This window comes from Zosterops lateralis, assembly GCF_965231275.1.
Source record: "Zosterops lateralis genome assembly, chromosome: 2".
NCBI classification, from domain to species: Eukaryota; Metazoa; Chordata; class Aves; order Passeriformes; family Zosteropidae; genus Zosterops; species Zosterops lateralis.
In genome coordinates, this window is record NC_139763.1 from 52,289,924 (window position 1) to 52,308,365 (window position 18,442).

Genomic DNA, 18,442 nt, shown 5'->3' on the forward strand with positions numbered 1-18,442 from the left:
TTGTTTATGCAAACCTGCAGTATTTAGTGGCATCAGCAAACTTTGTTTCATTAATATTTAGCAAAAGCAATTGTGTGCACAGAATCCTAGACCCATTCAAGGAAACATATTTTGAAACAGGATATTGAAAATAAAGTCCATAGGACAACAAAAGTCAGCTTACATGCTGATGTCAGCATTTGTGTGTGGTGATAAAGCCAAGCTCTTTCCATGATAAAGATAAATTCATATCCAAATCTTTAATAAAAAAACAAAACTGATGTTAGCTATTCCCATTAAAGTCAGAAGCGTCTTTGTAACACTTCCCAGAGACTCAATTGTTAGGAACAAAAGTTATGTCCTGTTAAGAAAAAAAATTAATCACTCAAGTTATTACATAGGGTGTACTGTGTATTCCAGGTTCAAGCTTTATACTGAAGCCTTTGAAGAGGCTGCCCATACCTACCAAATGTTGTAATTGATACAGAATCACTGCCATACAACAGCTGCAATAACAAGGTGCTGCTGCCTTTACTTTAATCTACCTCTCTTTCTGCCAGTTTATTATGTTTTGAATTTATTCTTTTGTAGATCTGTGAGCTATCTTTCTTATGGAAATTAATCTTTTTAAAAGATTTGTACTCTCATTTTCAAACACTAATACATTCATTCAAGTATCCCATTATTCAGAACCAGCTGGCTTTTTATCTAGTGATATTTACTTCAAAAAGCCAAGTTAAATGGTATCATAGATTAATTCTCAGGGCACAGGAAAGCTTTTTTAGAGAAAAAGAGATTTGGTAATTACTTAGAATATCGCAATAAAATCACAGAACATGTCAAAAATGCGTTATATAATCTGTCATAATACGAAGCTTCAAAAAGTTAATTCAGTGAATTGAATCTAATATGTAGCATCAGTATATGATTTTTAAGTGGAACATTAAGTAAGGATAAAACTTTGCTGTGATTTATAATAAGCTATGTCATGATTTTTAGTTATGTATTTTTTCTTTGGAGAAAGCACTGAAACTTCAAAAAGGGCATTATCCACTGAAATTTCTTACATAAATCAAACTCGAAATAAGACACATTTTACAATTCAATTTAAGATCCCACAGAGACAATAATGTTGCAAGCTGTGCATTTTGCAGAGTAATATAGTAATGTCTAGTTTGCATTTTTGAAAAACCAAATTAATCACACTGTATTGAATATGTTGAAGCAAACCTAAAATTCATCTATTATTAAAAAACTTGTGCAACAAACACAAACTATATTTTATACATAAAGGACAAACTCATTTATTCATTAGGTTAAAACACTTGGAGTTTGCATTTTGTAGCTACTAAAAAAGTGACATTTGCAATGTGTTCTCTTTTTTGAATTTTTCAAAGCATTATGTTCAGACTAATCTGCTTGAAAAATTGTACTAATACTTTAACACAGTGTCAATCCTGAAGACTGCGCAGAAATCTCTGTGGAAACTAAAGGTAGTCTCAATATTTGTATTTTCTTTTTTAGCGAATCACTTTACAGGACAAATGTTCAGTTATCATATATCTCATATTTAAGTAACATATTTTATCCCTTGAAACATTAGCCACAAGATAATAACTTTTCAGCCAGTTTTTAGCATTTGTCCATCCTTTGAGCCAACATGCTTAGGCATTGCTTTGAATTAGGACTTGTATCTTTGCACTCAGCTGTGCCCAGACTGGTACATCAAAGCAACCAGAATGAAAATTTTGGCCTTTATCAAGTCTCACTGATTCCAATGGAAACAGGATTTCAGTCTTAACATTTTTAAAGGGAAAGATATTTTAAAGCTATTTGTAGATGTTTTCCTGTTTTAGAATATAATTGTGGAATTATGTATTCTATACCTTGCAGGGCATATAAGCTGTATGCCAAATTTGTATGCCAAGTGTCAGGTTCTTCTACTTGTAATTCCATTTCTAGGAATACCACTCCAACTTCCTATTGCCTTTAGGCCAAATTTGAATTCTAGGATTTGATTTCTGGGAGAATTGTTACCTGTTAGTGATTTGTCTGTGCATTCATGTCTTCGTGATTTAAAAGTGAAAAATGAAGCTTTTTATTTTTGTTAGAAACCTATAATGACTGTACACTACAGAGATTGTTTAGAAAGACAAGGTTTCTGAAAAAATGTTCACTTGCATTTTAAAGAAAAAAAAATTTAAATCAGGATAAAAAATGTTTTGGAATTTGAAAAAAAACAAAACTTCTGGCCCTTGTTGAATATTTTAGTTCAAGGTCTAAGCCTAAATATTTTTTAATCCAAAAGTAACATGGTTTGTTTGCTAGTTTTTGTTTGTTTGTTTGTTTGTTTTAAGCAGTATAGAACACATTGGTACATCTAGTAGTGGAAACATTTCAAGCAATGTTCACGTTCTTGGCCACTGTGGTGGAATCCAGATCTCTAGCTGAGGTGTATTTGTTTTGAGAAACTTAAGATGAGTGATATTCTACAAAGAGCTGATACAACCCCTCCCCCCCAGCCATGGCATGGGTGTGGAACTACCTGATCTTTAAGGTCCTTTCCAACCCAAATCCTTCAATGATTCTATCATTCTGTACTGGGCTGATCAATGTGAATGACTAAGGTATCATCTTGTTTGTAGGCCTTAAGTCTGTGGGACATAACACACAGAAACGTCTTTATCCATTGGGCCTGCAGAGGACTGAACACAGGTTACTGAGAAGGCATCAGCCCACCTTGTTATTACATAGTAGCCATCAGTTATACACAGGTCAAAACTTATCAGAAAGCATTAGACTTGGGAACAGAGGTTGTATTTCTTAAAACTGTACCCACAGTTCTGACCTGGAGAACACTGTCACTAGTTGAGTCGAGACAGGGTGAAGAAAAAGTACTTTGTGACTACCTATTGTCTCTCCTGTTATGTAACTCTCCTCATCTCTGATCAGATGAATTATTGATCACGAAGAAAGGTTGATGGAGCTAGGAAACATAGTAAGATGTGTGTTTATGTCTTTTTCTTACCATTAAAAGAGCGCAACACTATGGTTTTTACTAAATGAGATCAGGATGTAAATACCTGACTAAGAATTTTGTCTAAGACACAGTTAAAAATACTGTTTAAGGTACACCTAAAGGGTGTGTGCATTCTTCACAAATCAGTTTGATATAAGATAGAGGAATGACTACAATGAATAAGATTCATGTGGGCTTGGTAAAGTTCAGTGTACTAAATCTTGGTATAATAGCTTAGGTGAGCTTCTTTGTCCTAGAACTATTATAGGGAGAGGAAAAAAAAAAAAAGATTCAACTGTAAAGCCAATATTGAACAAATTATCATAGCATGCTATCATTTAATGGCAATAGACTTTTCTGTCAAACACTGGCTTGACTCTTTTGTCTCTTCCATGTTAGGTGAAGATCTTTGCCACTAGAGATGGTTATAGGTAGCATGATCCAGACATCTTTTGAAGTAAATAAATATTTTGTGTTAAATAACTTTATGATAGTGGTTTCTTTTCATTTTAAAAATAAAACAAAAATACCAAAATAAATTAGAAACACCCTTCTCCCTCCCCAGTAACAAAAATCCTAGGAAATATTTGAGAAATTTGCTGTTTAAGATGTATCACATTCACATTCCTAGCCTGTTAATCCAATTTCATACTTTTAGTGCCTTTGTGTGAAGATTTTACCTTTGATCATTTTTGTAAGGCTCCAGTCAGCAAAACCAGCAGCAGTTCTGTGTAGAGTAGGGTATCAGTACATAAATGGAGAATGGTGGTAGACTAAATCTCACAGAGAAAATGATCTCTTTTGCATAAGCAACACCAATTTTGAGAAGCAATTAAATACACAATTATATATAGAACTTTCTCATTGAGGGAAATTCCTCAGTAGCTTGTTGTCTGTGTATATGTACTTGTTTCTTTCAGTATTTTCACACTATTAGGCCTTTGGGGGCAAGAGTGTCCACCTGCTCTGTCACATATTATTACTTCTACGGTTACTACTAGTCATACTAGTTGTAAGTTTCTTCACTGTCATCCTGAGAAAGCAATAAATCATGTGCAGAAACAGTTTCAGCAGTCCTGAAGGAAGACTCAGGATCCATAAACTCTTAGGTAAGATTTCCTCCTTTAAGTAACGACATGGTACATTCATCTGTCTTGGGACATGGAACTACAGAAAAAACCCTAAAGGCTTAAGTGTATGATGAAGTTACTGTAGCATATGAAAGTGCTGAAAAGCAGCTGAGATGTAATAATGATTCTCAGTCCGTGCCAGACACAAGATAACATTTGTGTTACTCTTGATCGAAGGAAGCACATTATTATGTTGTTTGCTAGGCTGAACATACTAGATTTTGAGCTGGTATGCGAATATGCTCCAAATCTAAGTATGTGAAAAGAATTTACTTAGATTTACTTTCTAGTAAAACTCTGATTCACAATTTGTTATACCATTTATGTATTTACACATTTTGTTTGTGTGTGTGTGTGTGACATGAAGGTAGAGGTGTACACATAGATGCATACCCGTATGTTCAAATAACATTGAAGTAGTGAAGTTGTGCACCTAAAAGCTAGAAAAAGATATTTTTAATGATAATAATAATAATAGTTGTCATTATCATTACCACTGGATTTCTTTGAGACCTGAGCCTATTATGTGCTGCAAATTTACTTAAGGAATATATAAGACCTAAAAACTAGAGACTATGTCAGAACAGTCATGAAAGAGCTAAATCAAAGCTATACAGGCAACTCAAAAGTAAAACAATTCCTCACAAAGCCTTGAGTTAGCACCTGCTTCCCAAAGGAGGGAGGAAATGGCTCTGTGAGCCTCAGAGCTTGTGCAGCTTTCTGGCTTTTCCACAGCAGTTTTCTAGTATGGAAGAGATGCAGCATCAATTCAGAAACTTCTGTGTCCAGCTCCATGCTGCTCATCAAGTCAATATCTGGGCAAACATAAGTCTCCTTTCCCGTGAAAGGGAAACACAGCCATGTACTCTGGAGAGTGCCTGAAACTTGCTGCAGCTGGTGGTGTTTCATGCAGCCGACTTGCAATTGTTTTCCCAGAGAGCATAGGGATGGAATTGCTGTGCGACCTTGCGATCAACTTTGCTTAAGACTGCATGTTAATCTGTTGATCAATATTTGCTTTTTTGATATTTTAAGCCTTTATCCTAAGAAACAACTAAACTAACTATTCCTAAGAAAACAACTAAAATTTCACTGAGTGAAAATCTGAAAATTATGTTCAAGAAGGCATTCTGTGTGCAGTCTCTTAGAGCCAATGTACAGTTATGAGTTTGTGCAGCATTTGTGCTGAAAATTGAAATATTCCTCTTTAGTTCAGCAATTAAAAAAAATCATCAATAAACTTGATTCTCTGTAATATGTCAACCTCCCTGCTTTGCATTTTCATCCATGGTGCATCTTCTTTGGAACAGATCGAACATGATTTTACAGAGGCCTTCTCACTTTTAATTTTGGTGCTTTCAAGCCCAATGTATCTTGCTTCTCTTATTTTTTCATATCATGGCACAGCTGAAACAGGTTGGTCAAATTGTGGACTAGCTAACAATTGTGTCTATCTACCAGAAGAAATTAGGAAGCATTCTCATTTTATGCATTTTGTCTATGCAATTAATCTTTGCACTTCTGTGTATTTACTGAGGACTTTTTAGTATTTGTTTTCCTTTAGTATTTAGTTTATACAGAACTGTCAGCCATACTTAGATGTCCTGAAAATATGACTTCTTTTCTTGAGTTAAAGGGGCAATAATTAGGTTATTATTTTTCAAAACTTTTGAGGTTTTTTTTTAAAGAGAAAGAGAAGAGAGAAGACAAGTTAATGAATACATACATGATATATTGCTTTGGTTTACTTTTCTTGTTTCTGAGCACTGATAATATAGAATTAGACACTTTAAAACCCAGATGAGAGATAATAAGGATCAAAAATCAGGATCCACACCAACTGAGGAATTGCCTGTATCAGACCAGTGTAGATAGTAATCATGAAATCCCATCCAAATCCATATTTTGAGGAAAGCTTAGGCATTTACTTGTAGGCATGAATCACTCAGAAGCTCAAACTTGTATCTTTCACCTTGGACAAGTTTCTGGACCTGTCTGTTTAAGTTTCCACTGTACTGAAAAGGAAGCATATTATACTGTTATAATGATTATACAGAGAAACAAATTGAATAAGGATAATTTCTTTCTTTCTTTATAAACTGAAAACAGGATTTTACATCAAAAAACTTAAGCCCGTGTTTTTCAGAAAATGTTCTAAACATGTTCTTATAGACTACTCAGCCAGGCATATTCACTCTTACCTGTTCCTTAAGCATACAGAAGATATTTATATCCACAATGATGTGAAATGAGTACGTATAGTAATATATTAATTTTCTATTGAACAGGCAATTTTTGTACAAAAGCGCGTACCACTGTAATTGAGACGTTTACAAAATACTTTGTGATGTTCATTGTGTTGAGAGATAAAGAAAATGTAGTTTTTGGTGGTTTTTGGTTAACTTCTGATGGTTCATTAGTCTTTATATTTTAAAAACTCTTCCTCAAGGGACTAGCTTTCTGGTCTGAAGTTAATCTATTTAACCAGGTGTACCTGACAGGAAAATGGGGTTTAGTTTTTATTTTCCTGAACATAGTACATACAACACGCCTGATTTTTTTGTTTCTTGATGATGCCACAAGTTTATTTTTGCGTATCTAAAATTGCATTGTTATCTTTTAAGATAATAAAAATAAACTAGTTTTTATCTATGAAATTAGCACAAGTTAGGTATTAGTAAAAGGAGACAAATGGAAAATCTATTTTTAGGTAAATGTCACACAGCCTGTAACTGAGTTGCTGAGCTTTCAGTTGTCTTGGACAGTTTCATTATTCATTAAATTGAATTTTAAAAAGCTTTTCCTGTGTTAATCTTTTTTGGTGAAATAATGAAGGATTAGTATAAAATATCTATATTCTATGGGATTCATTGTAACTGCAAAAAAATTCTTTCACTTATTAACTTATATAAATTCAGTATTTCCTGATTAATGATTAAGCCTATACTCTGGTATTCAGCATTTAGAATTCAATCTTATTTCCTGGAATTAGCAGTTTCTACTACAGTTTTTATTATCAGAACATAAATATGGGAAAAGTAAAGTAGGTACAAATTTGGCTTATGGTGCAAAGTGCAGCTATGATTTTTTTTTGCCATTGCCACAAAACAAGTATGCAATAAAATTAAAACAGTAGATGAAGCAGTCGACATGATTGAGGCTACTAACTGTTTTTTAGATTTCTACTTTTGTCAGCAAAGAATAAAAAATATGTTATTTCAAAGTTTCTTTTGGCTTTTCCTTTATATATTTCTGTAGCAAAATGTTTATCAGAGGATATGTGTTTTTTTTGTGTGTATGTGTTGTTTTTTTTTTTATTTGCTACTGTACATGTATATAATGTGTCATGATAATAGCAGAACTACAAATACCAGACCCATCAGCCTACTATTTTAGAGAAAATTATAAACACTTCTAATTAAGAGCCCTCATTGCTCATGGCCTATTTAAGAGCATCAACATGATTTTATAACCAAAAACCCCCAAAACAATGCAAAACTTTGTGAGGCAGTAAAAAAGTAAAGAAAAATCTTTATGTAAAGCCAAATACAAAGAGTTACAGAGAAGACTTGGGAAACTTACTTTTCCATGTCATAGTACTTTCTCTCTTCTTCACTTTGTGATCTCGGAAGAGGTAGCAATCCAAGTATCAAAAATATTAGACAGATACTGTTTGCAAATGGGAAAGGTGGTTTTTTTTTTTCCTTTAATGATGTAACAGTAACGTAAAGACCTTATAAAAATGCCTTTATCTGTAGGCATGTATCCTTTATACAGTCTCACAACACTTATATATTGCAGATAAAATGTACATCTGATTTTAGGAAGCTGAATTATATAGGAATCAAATCACAAATTTATAACAATTCAAAGAATAAAGCAGCAGTATTTGATTTGGGCAGTTAACGAAATGGTTTCCTCACTGTCAGGAGGCTAAGATTACCAATTTTTAGCACACTGATTATGCATATTTTCCAGTGGACATAAATAGCCTAGATCATGAATAGTCCACTTCAGAAAAATGAGCCAACACAGCTGATACTGATGCTTTGTTTGGTAATTGTTGCCGAGATACAAATTGTTTCAGCAAACACAGAAGATAACAGAAAGATTAGGAGACTAAAAGGAGATCAGTAGCACACACACACACAAAAAGAAAGTGGCTTGAGTTGTTAGTGGGAAATCAGACTCTTTTGTGTTTTTGCTGTGTGATATTGCTTGTGTATGTAATGGTACCTGAAACTATCCCTGAGCCAGTGCTAGGGTTCACTTGCCTAAAGACATGCTTGAATTGTTCTTTGTAATTCCATAAAATATCAAGTTTTCCACATGAAAGGAAGAGGAAGACCCAAGGGCCTAGCAGATAGCTTAATTTTAATTTCTAAAAACCATCTATAGTCAAAAAAAGTTTGACTTAGTTGCCTAGGCATAGATATATGCTACTACCTTAGATACCCTCGAGTATCCTGCCTGATCTATAGCTCCAGACAGCCTTGGGATCGATCTCCTGAAGGTGCTGTGTGGTACTCACCAACCCTGTAAGACATGATTCAAATTCTTTTGGCCATCTCAGGACCTGTGCGTTTAGACCATTGAACTGACTCTGGGAGAAGGGTCACTGTAGTCTTTGGAAGCAGCAGATGCAGATTAAACTGGCCAAAGATAAGCCTTGTCTCTCACAGAGTGAGCTCAGCAGCTCTCCAGAACCTTTTGGCTGGATCCCTGTTGACTATCGCAGGAACTAAGGTGTTCAGCTCACATTGTGGAAACAGAAACTGAATCCTGATGGGGACAGAATGAAAAAAGGAAAAGGAGTCTACACATAAGAGTAATGATTATAAAAACGAACCTGGTATATTTAGATCATGTTTGTTTGTGGGGCTGACATTGTACACTAGTTTTCTGCTTCATTTTCCTTTTCTTGGCTGCATTACCTTCTAGTCCAGAATTGTTTCAATTTATTATTACCATCCTTAGCTACCTAATTGTGCTACTAATGAATACAAATAATCCAGGCATCAGGCTTTTAGAGACCCACTTCAGTGTACAAATAATGGTTTGTTGTCTAACTGCTGATTATGGGAGAAGGTAACTCACATTATGGAAAATATGTGCCAAAATATTGGTGATGAGGAAAGCAATGGATTCTGTACTATAGCTTTTAAATTGTGAAAAAGTATTGTCGTTCTTTTTCCATGGAGTTGTTCATCATGAGAAAACGTGAGATCATCTGAGCCTGGTTTTTAAGCGTGTGTACTTACATATTTGGAACTTTATTTCAATTTTTTGAGTGCCTGTATTAGCACTATCACATATGAAATACGTAGTTGGCTACCAAATTGCCTATTCAAGTACATATGTATGGGGTTTGAGCACTCAACATTAAGCATTTGCATTTCAAAATTGGATCCCTTGTGCTTGAAAGCCTTGAAAATGGTACTCTGTGGTCAGCCTAGTGCAGCATCAATTGAAATGCTGTTTGAATGCAATGTAGAGCTTCCAATTGCTGCTTCAGAAAGTGTTATGCTGAATCTGGAACACTTTGCATAATTTAATTAATTATGCCACTAAAAACTGATTTTCTCTCAATTTAAAGCAAACAGCTTTTATGAGGGTGAACTGCAGCACCCAGGGATATCAGGTGTCCAAGCTTTTAATCCTATTACAAAGACTTGACAACCACTGATGGAAACTGGAAAAACATAAGCCTCCAGCAGGGCAACAAGTGAAGAGGAAGAAGGCAACAGATTTTTAATACTCTTTGAAACCACTGAATGCATTAAATCAAAATCAAATGTAAAAAGTGACAGAACTTGTAGCTTGCACTTTGTGCACACAGTGAATAGGGTCTAAGGAATAATACTTATTTTGCTTTGACATTAATGAAAATAACTGTTTCCTTTAAGAGGAAAAGTGTTCTGTTTAACTAGAGTAAGAAAAACACTGTGAATGGCCAAGATTATTTGTATCTGTGTCTGTTCATTTAAAGTGTTCATGAGCTCAACAGTTGGAAGTTTGAAAGTGGTTTCTAATCTTATGGATTGGATTCCGTCTATAAATCATTTTCCATATAAGCAAATCTTAACAGATGGTTCTAGACTACAACTATTAAGGACACTGTCACTAAATGGTAGCCTTGATACTTCGGCTTTCTAAAACTTGTCTTCTCTCTTCCAAATTATTATTGGGTTCAATATCGTGCTAAAACAGCAGACACTGTAATTTTGAGGCAGAAAAGAGTACTGATTTAGAAAAGCTCTAATTTCTGAGCCACATAAGCATAGCCATAATTGGCAAACTATGACTGACCTTGCAAAATTCTGTGACCAGGTTAGGAAGGGTCACAGAAGAATTGACTCCATCTCCATATCGAACATCAGCATGTAACATGAAATTAACTGCACTGTAGAAGATCTTGCTGATACAAAATAGGGAAAATATCTCATTACTAGGAATTCAGCAGCCCTATGAATGTAAACATCTTCCTTATAATGCTAAGAAATATTAATAGAATTACTAATATATATGTGTGTTATTTGTATTCTTCATATATATATGAGATCTGGCTCAGAGGGGAAATGGGAGTGGGGCTTATTGAAAGAGCTTTAACCTAGATTTAAAGGGGGAAAGGGATAAAATCAAACTCATTAGAGATCTCTGGAAGAGGCACACCAGTGTTTGAAGGGCAGTGTTTTAGCAAGGTCCTTTGCTCTGGCATCTCACTGGAGGTAGAGGATGGAGAGCCACATGGTGGCAAAGACTGCAAAGTAGGTTAATGATGTATTAGAAATTACAGAAGTACCTAAGAATAGTCATGTAGGAATTACTTGTCTTCCCCAAAAAAGTGGTGGGATTGACAAGCCAACTGAAACGCACCTAGAGCAACAGCATAGCCACCAAACAGGAAGAGCTGGAAGCCATTGTGCAGCAGGAAAACTGTGGCAGAGTTGCCAGCACAAAGACATGATGGGATGACATCCACAACTGAATTGCTGCAATGGATTGCTATAGACTCTTCAGAAGGTATGAGCAAAACAGGAGGGTGGGGTAGGCCTGTATGTTAAGGAGTGAAATGCGTACATCACCATGGTAAAAATCAGAAAATCAGAGAATATAAAATTCAAAGGAAAACATCTTTTTCCATATAAGATTTAGCTGCTTTACTAGGTATTTAAATGTATGTTCATGCTTTTTGAGAGTGTCTTAGTTCTCAAAATACAAGAAAACATGTTCACTTGTCAGAGGTCATGAGATTCAAGTCATGTATTCTCCGGCTCAAGTATATTTGCTGCATAAAGGTTATGAAAATTTCTTGTAAAATAATAAAAGTATCTCATATAATTGATTCTTTTCATTGTTTCATAAAATTGCTTTGTTTGATTGCAGGAGACTTTGGACTGAATTTTCATTACCTACTTCTGAACAATTTACACTGGGATTGAGACAGTATTGAGCTAATGAGTTAGAATTTATATTAAGCCTTAACTGTCTTCCTGAAGTAACTAGGGAAAGAAAATCATGGCAATAATGGAGTATTTTTCATTATAAACTATGTTGTACAGCTTTTACAATCAGGTTTTTAATAGATCTAGAGAAATTAAATTGGAATTCTACCAATTTCTGTGCTTTTGTCATCCAATGAGACGATGTTAAAATATGTCAAGACTAATAGGCTTACCCTTTTCTACTGAAGTAAGAAAGGAGGTGATGTTGTTCCTGTTGTTTTTCAGGTTCTGTTGTTCATTAAAAAGCAGGATGTATGTAGAAAAACATTCAGAAGTATGCACTTTGCTATAATCCATAATGCTAAATAGAAACTGAGCATAGATCAAATACATCTTGACTTATGTCATCCTAAAGTCCCTATCAAAAGATGTTCCCATGAAAATAGTAGATATTTTCAAAGTCAGGAGGTTGAAATTGTGCTCTACATGAAAAAGGAAGCAATCATATATTGCTGATGGGTATATTAATACTGCTGAGAATGCATGCATATATCCATATTTATTAATATATTCAAAAATAGTTTATTGATTGTGTATGGTAAATAAACTCATACAGTGAGTGTATAGATTACTGTGTATGCATAAACATACATACACTCAATCTCAGCATTATGTGTAAGTACACACCAAGAATAATACAGTTTGTCAGGTTGGAAGATCTTAACCTTTTCATTGCATATAACTATACAAAGTAAAAATGAGATATTAGTTATTATTGTCCTTTATACAGAGTGTCTCATATTGTCCTTTAATTGTATCTTATTTAATTCTATGGTTATTTTTTATGAGGAATTCTGCAGTAGTGAAGAGTGTTTCTCAAATAAATTAATTATTTCTCATCTCAGTACTTGTTTGTCCCCATTCTTCTTTGCTGTTAGTCTGTTCCACTACCAGAAGACTGCAAGAATCAATATAATGCCTTACATTTTTATTAATAATATGACATAAAAATTGAATATACGAAATAGAATCATCAGCTAAGCATGTATGTGTGCATGTTGTTGCCCTCAATAAATTAATTTTTAATTGCTATGAAGAATGTTTATTTATTCACAAATACATGACACAATATAACTATAGTTTAAATTTTAATTGGCATAACAGGACATATTTTTTGTTAGACATCTTGCAGGCAAAAATGTTCTCTCACATATTAAAAAGTGCCATATTTAGTTTTATTTTCTAAGTATGAGAAATGTGTATGTATAATATACACAAAACACAGACTTCATGTGAATAAGCACGACTCTAATACTTTATGTTTGTGTGCTACTTCTTAACTTTAAAAAGCTATTCTTACATACCTTTTTCAGAGGATTGGAAAAAACCCCAACCCTAGAGTCCTTCCCCCAAACCACGTATTAAAAAAAGAAAATTAAAAATAAATTGCCACTTGCAAAAAAAGTTTAGAATGCTGACCTTCCTTCCAAATTTGCTGACCTTCCTTCCAAATTCAGAAATTGAAAATTTGGAGTCTTCATTCATCCAAATAATATATATTCATTCCCCACAGGCAGCAGTGATGGTTCTTGGGATAAAGAAAAACTTCAGTCTCCCCCCACCCAAGGATCACAGGCCTCTGTTAACCACCCCAACTTGCCTGGACAGCATAATGTTCCAGTTAGTCATCCTCTCAACCCTCTTCAACAGAACCACCTCCTGCCAAATGGTACGGGTTGACGTCTTTCAGCACTAACATCAACAGTTTTCTAGTTCCTGTCTCTTTTTTTTTGTGTTCATATAATTAGGCAATGGAAAATCAAGGATGTGCAGAATACTGGAATACGTCCTTAAAAGTATTAAGCAGGGGAAGTGGAGACACTAAAGAACAAATACATATGCAATAAAATTGGTACTTGAAATAACTGCTAACCTGTGCATCAGTGGCATAATGACACAGTGCTAAGGCACCTTACAGCAGATATCAAAAACTATAATAAATAGCCATTGCTTAGCAATTATATCATACATTACACAGATATGAACAAACTAAGAGGTCCAATAGCCTCTCCTTGTGGCTAGAAACCCTCCATGTTTGCTAGTGATTCACCCCTGCATCTGCCAGAAGAGAACTGACATAGAGCTGCTTTTTCCTGCGATGTGAACCATCTTGCCACCTGTCACTTGAATATTGTCCATCAGGAGAAAAAGAAAACAGTGCTTAAGAAAAGATGCATAAACCTATTTCCCTGTTTTTCCCCCCAACAGGGTTGGAACTTCCTTTTATGATGATGCCCCACCCGCTGATTCCTGTGAGCCTACCTCCAGCCTCTGTCACGATGGCCATGAGCCAGATGAACCACCTCAGCACCATCGCCAACATGGCAGCAGCAGCACAAGTGCAGAGCCCTCCATCCAGAGTGGAGACATCTGTTATTAAGGTAATTATAGAACAAACCAAAGTCAACCAAACCAAAAGGCACCAAACTCTAACCCACTCCCAACCACCATAAATATAGTGAAAGTGTGTAGGTGTCAAATGTTCCAAGGCAAGTCGTAAAGTCAGTAAATACAAGAAAACTAAGTGTGATGACTCGGAGAGCACATCAGGCTATTGGTGGCTACTGTTACCTTCTCAGTTTCCCCCCATCTCTCTAAATCAGTATTAAAGCAACACTCAAATTGAAGCATTTTCATACATAGGTTTGTGATTTCTCATATTTTGTAGTTTGTAATCTAATGTTCCTTGAGATATCATGGAAAAAATTAATCTTAAATTCGAAAAGATTGTTCTTCCAACTTTAAAACCTAAGCATTTCAACTGAAATGCTCAAAGTTATCTGAAGAAAGCTGAAAGGTTTGATACTTTACCAATACAGAAACTAAATTTGCCAAATCCCAGAGCAAATAAGAATGAAGTAGCACAGAACAGTCCCAGTAATCTGCAGGTCAGAACTGTAGTATTATAGGGATATCTCAAAAATATCTGATAACTGAACTTGTCTACCTGATTTAGGTTTTGTTTGTGGCCTTTAATTAAAGTAATCTGGCTATAGAGGCATTTACCAGAGGCATGGAGTCTTTTCTTCCTCTCACTGAAGGTGATCTGTTTTCGTTTTAAAGGCGTTTAGTTTTAAAAGACACTTCCCTGTTACCATTTGATAATTATGACTTGATCTTTATCCAGATTTTGCCTCTTATCCTTCTTTAGTTCTAATAAATGAGAAAGAGGAAATACACAAATTTCTGTTCTTTTATCTAATGTATCTTGGAAGTAGACATGCAAAAGCAAGTTTATTTGGTTTTTCAGGGCTATGTTGGAAATCTGTCCATTCATGCAATTCCTTTGACAAAAATTAGGTAAACTTAGAATCTCTTGGGCCTTCAAATCAGGACTTATAAAAGTTTTGAAGTTCATGATGATTTAAGTAGAGTGAAGAGGTCTGACTTTATTAAGACATTCAACATAAGGGTGCACCTTTCTTCTTTAACTCAACAAGCACAGAACCGCAAAGAACTGTTCAGTTAAAAGTCAGCAAATCTATCTGTTTATTGATCTAGAAATATATGATCGGATGGCCTAATTTAGTCACCTACACTTCCAAATGTAGGGTCTTCTTTGAAGGCCTTCAGTGGCATCCCTTTCTCACCTTTGTTGACATGAGGAGTTAAGATCTTTGAGAAGAATTGGTTATTTAGGTGTTATGCCAACAAGATAAGATCCCACCCTAGTTTCTCTCTTGCCCATATTTTGGGGATATAAGCACTCTGCTGCTAACTAACTGATTACATGGTGATTTTTTTTGTGCCTTTATTTTTCTATTTTTACTTGATTGGTACTTAGTAAGAGTTACATGATACCAATGTTCTCTGGAACACACATAGTGCTTTATTTCGTTCTAAATTTATTTTCTTAATTGGAACAATGGCCACTATGACTGCAGAGCTATCTAAAAAATGAAGATTGAGGTGGAGCACATGCTAAATGACACCTAACATATGAATTACTGTGACAACAAAACTTTGTTTTCACTATTTTCAGGCTATTTTCCCTCCTTTCAATTTCTGTGAGCTATTTGATTTCATATGGAAGAGTATAAAATTTGACCTTCATGGGCATTGGTAACCTTCTGTTTCTAAACTATAGCAGGCTGACTTTTAACTTGTAAAGCTGATTTACAAATTAGTTGTAGCTATTAAAACTGCTTAAGTTACCACGGCCTGCATTTAAATATGTCTATGGGAGCATATTCCAGTGTGACCTCTTTCTTTGTCTCCGGTTACCACAGTCAGGTACATTTAAGTACAACTTATCTCAAAGGCCATGTAAAAATTGTTTCCTTTTGTGGAAAGCAGGTCCTGCGCTGTTGACAGATCTAACCCCATGATGGAAACATTGCTGGACCCAGGAAGCACTTAACTGAGAAGTACTTTTGGCTTATAGTCTAGTAGTTTTAAAACTATCAGACTCTAAAAGGGACATACTGTCATCATATCTTTGTGTATATTATAAATATGGGCAGTCCCATACCAGAAAATTTTGCTTATCCTGGGGGTCCTTTACTTCTTAACAAGTTCATTTTTGGAACTCATCTATTTTCTTTAGCAGAGATAGATTCCTTATGATCTAGGTGAAGACCTTGAAGGTACCTAGCAATTTAGGCTCTCTGAAACATTCTATCAGCATGTTGCAACTGGAAAATCATAATTTCTTTCCAAAAAGCTTGCTTATTTAAGCATTTGTTTGTATTAATAATCAACAGTATGTATCAATGTCATTTTTGAAAATTCAGCTCTCATATTCATGCTAATTAAATATTCATTGTAGCTGCCAATTTTTGCATAACTCCTGGCATAACATCCTGTGCAAGTTATTTGACAAACCAGGTTTCATGTTCCCATCTGGTTTGCACATAACCATAATATAAAAATATGTGGATTTCAGTGAAATGTTTTAAAATGACCAAATTAACCTAAGTTCTCTTTAGAAAAGTGTGCACATACGAGGATGAAATACACATTTCTTTTGAAGTTTGCACTAATAAGTTAAGGATTTTGGGTCCTTTCTCTAGAACATGACATTACCCAAGTACTGCCATGACTTCTTCAGTCAAGGCCTGTGATATATTGCTCACAGGTTTATAGGTGAATCCATAAGCACAAGTTTTAATCTGTCACTCAAAGTCTACTTCTAAATGTAAAATCTTGCTGAACATAGTTATTTCAACAGTCTATAAGGGCTAAGGAACTTCTTACTGTTTCCTACTCATTCCTTCAGCCCCGTTATGGTACAACATACGTCTAGATTTATGTCCTGTGTTATTATCTATTGCAGATGGATATGGTCATGTGGGTAGAGGTAGCACAGCCAAGTAATTATGTTCCTATTTTTTAATACTGAACAGGATTGAAACATAAACCCCAGAAACTTAAAAGCATGAGGTCATTGTTAGGGGATTTTCTTCCCATGAGGAAGGACATAGTGTCACTGGCAATTTACCTGTTCTTCTCTAGGAATAGTCAGAGGCTGTGACTTTAATGTCCATTGAATTATATGCATTGAATAGTTGAGGCAGGAAACTTTAATCAGCATACTTCTTGAACCTTGTGCTGGCAATGTAATGTTTATGAATAATAACTTATACTACAATCAAAATAAATATCTTCAAGAATAAATGTAAGTGAGAAGGTCAAACCTCCTTTTTCTTTATTTTTACAGGAATGGATAAATAGTGCAGTTGCTCTCTTGCATGAAACTGTTTGTTATAGAATTATAGCGTCCAGTTTTTTACCACTATTGTTTTCAGACATCTTTGTTTTGTTTTCATTATGGCTTATATGAAATAAAATTATTTATTGAATATAAATACATAAAATGAATATATTTTCCATTATGGACTCATTTTTTAACCCTAATTTTACTGAAGTATTTTCTCCTTAGTATCAATGTTTCCACGAATTGAAAAGTTTTTGAATCTCTTATCTCAGAGTTTGTAGTTGTAACCTGAAATGACAGCATAGATTTGAAATTAGAGTACAGCATGTTTGCCAGTGTAAACTCTGCTTGAAAGTTAGAAAGCCTATGAGAAATTTGACTCTGAAAAGTAAATCAATAGTAACCATATCTAATTAAGTTACAAAGAACAAAATTAAGTCTTAGAAAAACAGTCTTCAGATTATGAGCAACCAGGTTCATTGGATAGAAGAATTGCCTTTGTGAACAGTGCCACAGTAGATGACTTGCTGACCTTTCCTTCCAATTCACTGACTTCACAGCTAGTGCTGTTATCTTTAAACTCACAAAGCTTCAAATGCCTTTCTATTACTGGGCAATATTTCATTTCTTCATGATAAGAAGTTGGAATAAAGCTGAGATCATGTACTAACTAAACATTTTATCCTGCAGTATTCAGGAGATGAGACAAAGACAAAATTACAAGGGAAGCCTTACAAAGCAACAGCTTAGATTTGGCAGTGAACTCTGAGCCCTAAAATCTTCAGAATTATATTTCAGAAGAGTGCTATGCCCTTTTGAACATGAGACGAACATTAGATGTCTTTTTGTAATGGAATGTTTAGATATATGAGTTGGATGAATAAGAGGAGAGCAACAACAAGCAGGGACAGCAGATTGTGACAACAATGAATTGCAGTGAGTGTGACAGCTGTGACCTGGGGATGCTTTAGACATGAAATGGCTTTCATCACCTGCCCATGGTTTCAAAGGCTCAGCTTGTTAGCAATTTCACTACATCAATTTTTTTCACTCAGCAGAAAGATATATGAAAATATAGAGGACCTACCTTATATTAATAGCAACTTGAAATTACATTGTAAAAGTTAGAACAGAGCAGCAGCATGCCGGAATC

The 18,442-nt window shown here is 34.8% G+C and overlaps 1 protein-coding gene across 5 annotated transcripts in view; it reads left to right on the forward strand.

Moving 5' to 3' along the window:
• Positions 1 to 18,442, forward strand: part of DACH1 (dachshund family transcription factor 1) — a 355,781-nt gene that overhangs the window by 223,982 nt on the left and 113,357 nt on the right. For 3 of the 5 annotated variants that reach the window (XM_083885201.1, XM_083885199.1, XM_083885200.1), the window contains exons 4-5: positions 13,147 to 13,302; positions 13,842 to 14,014. In XM_083885201.1, the coding sequence (XP_083741327.1) occupies positions 13,147 to 13,302; positions 13,842 to 14,014 (329 nt within the window). The remainder of the gene's footprint in view (positions 1 to 13,146; positions 13,303 to 13,841; positions 14,015 to 18,442) is intronic. The other 2 variants (XM_083885202.1, XM_083885203.1) reach the window with 1 other exon arrangement.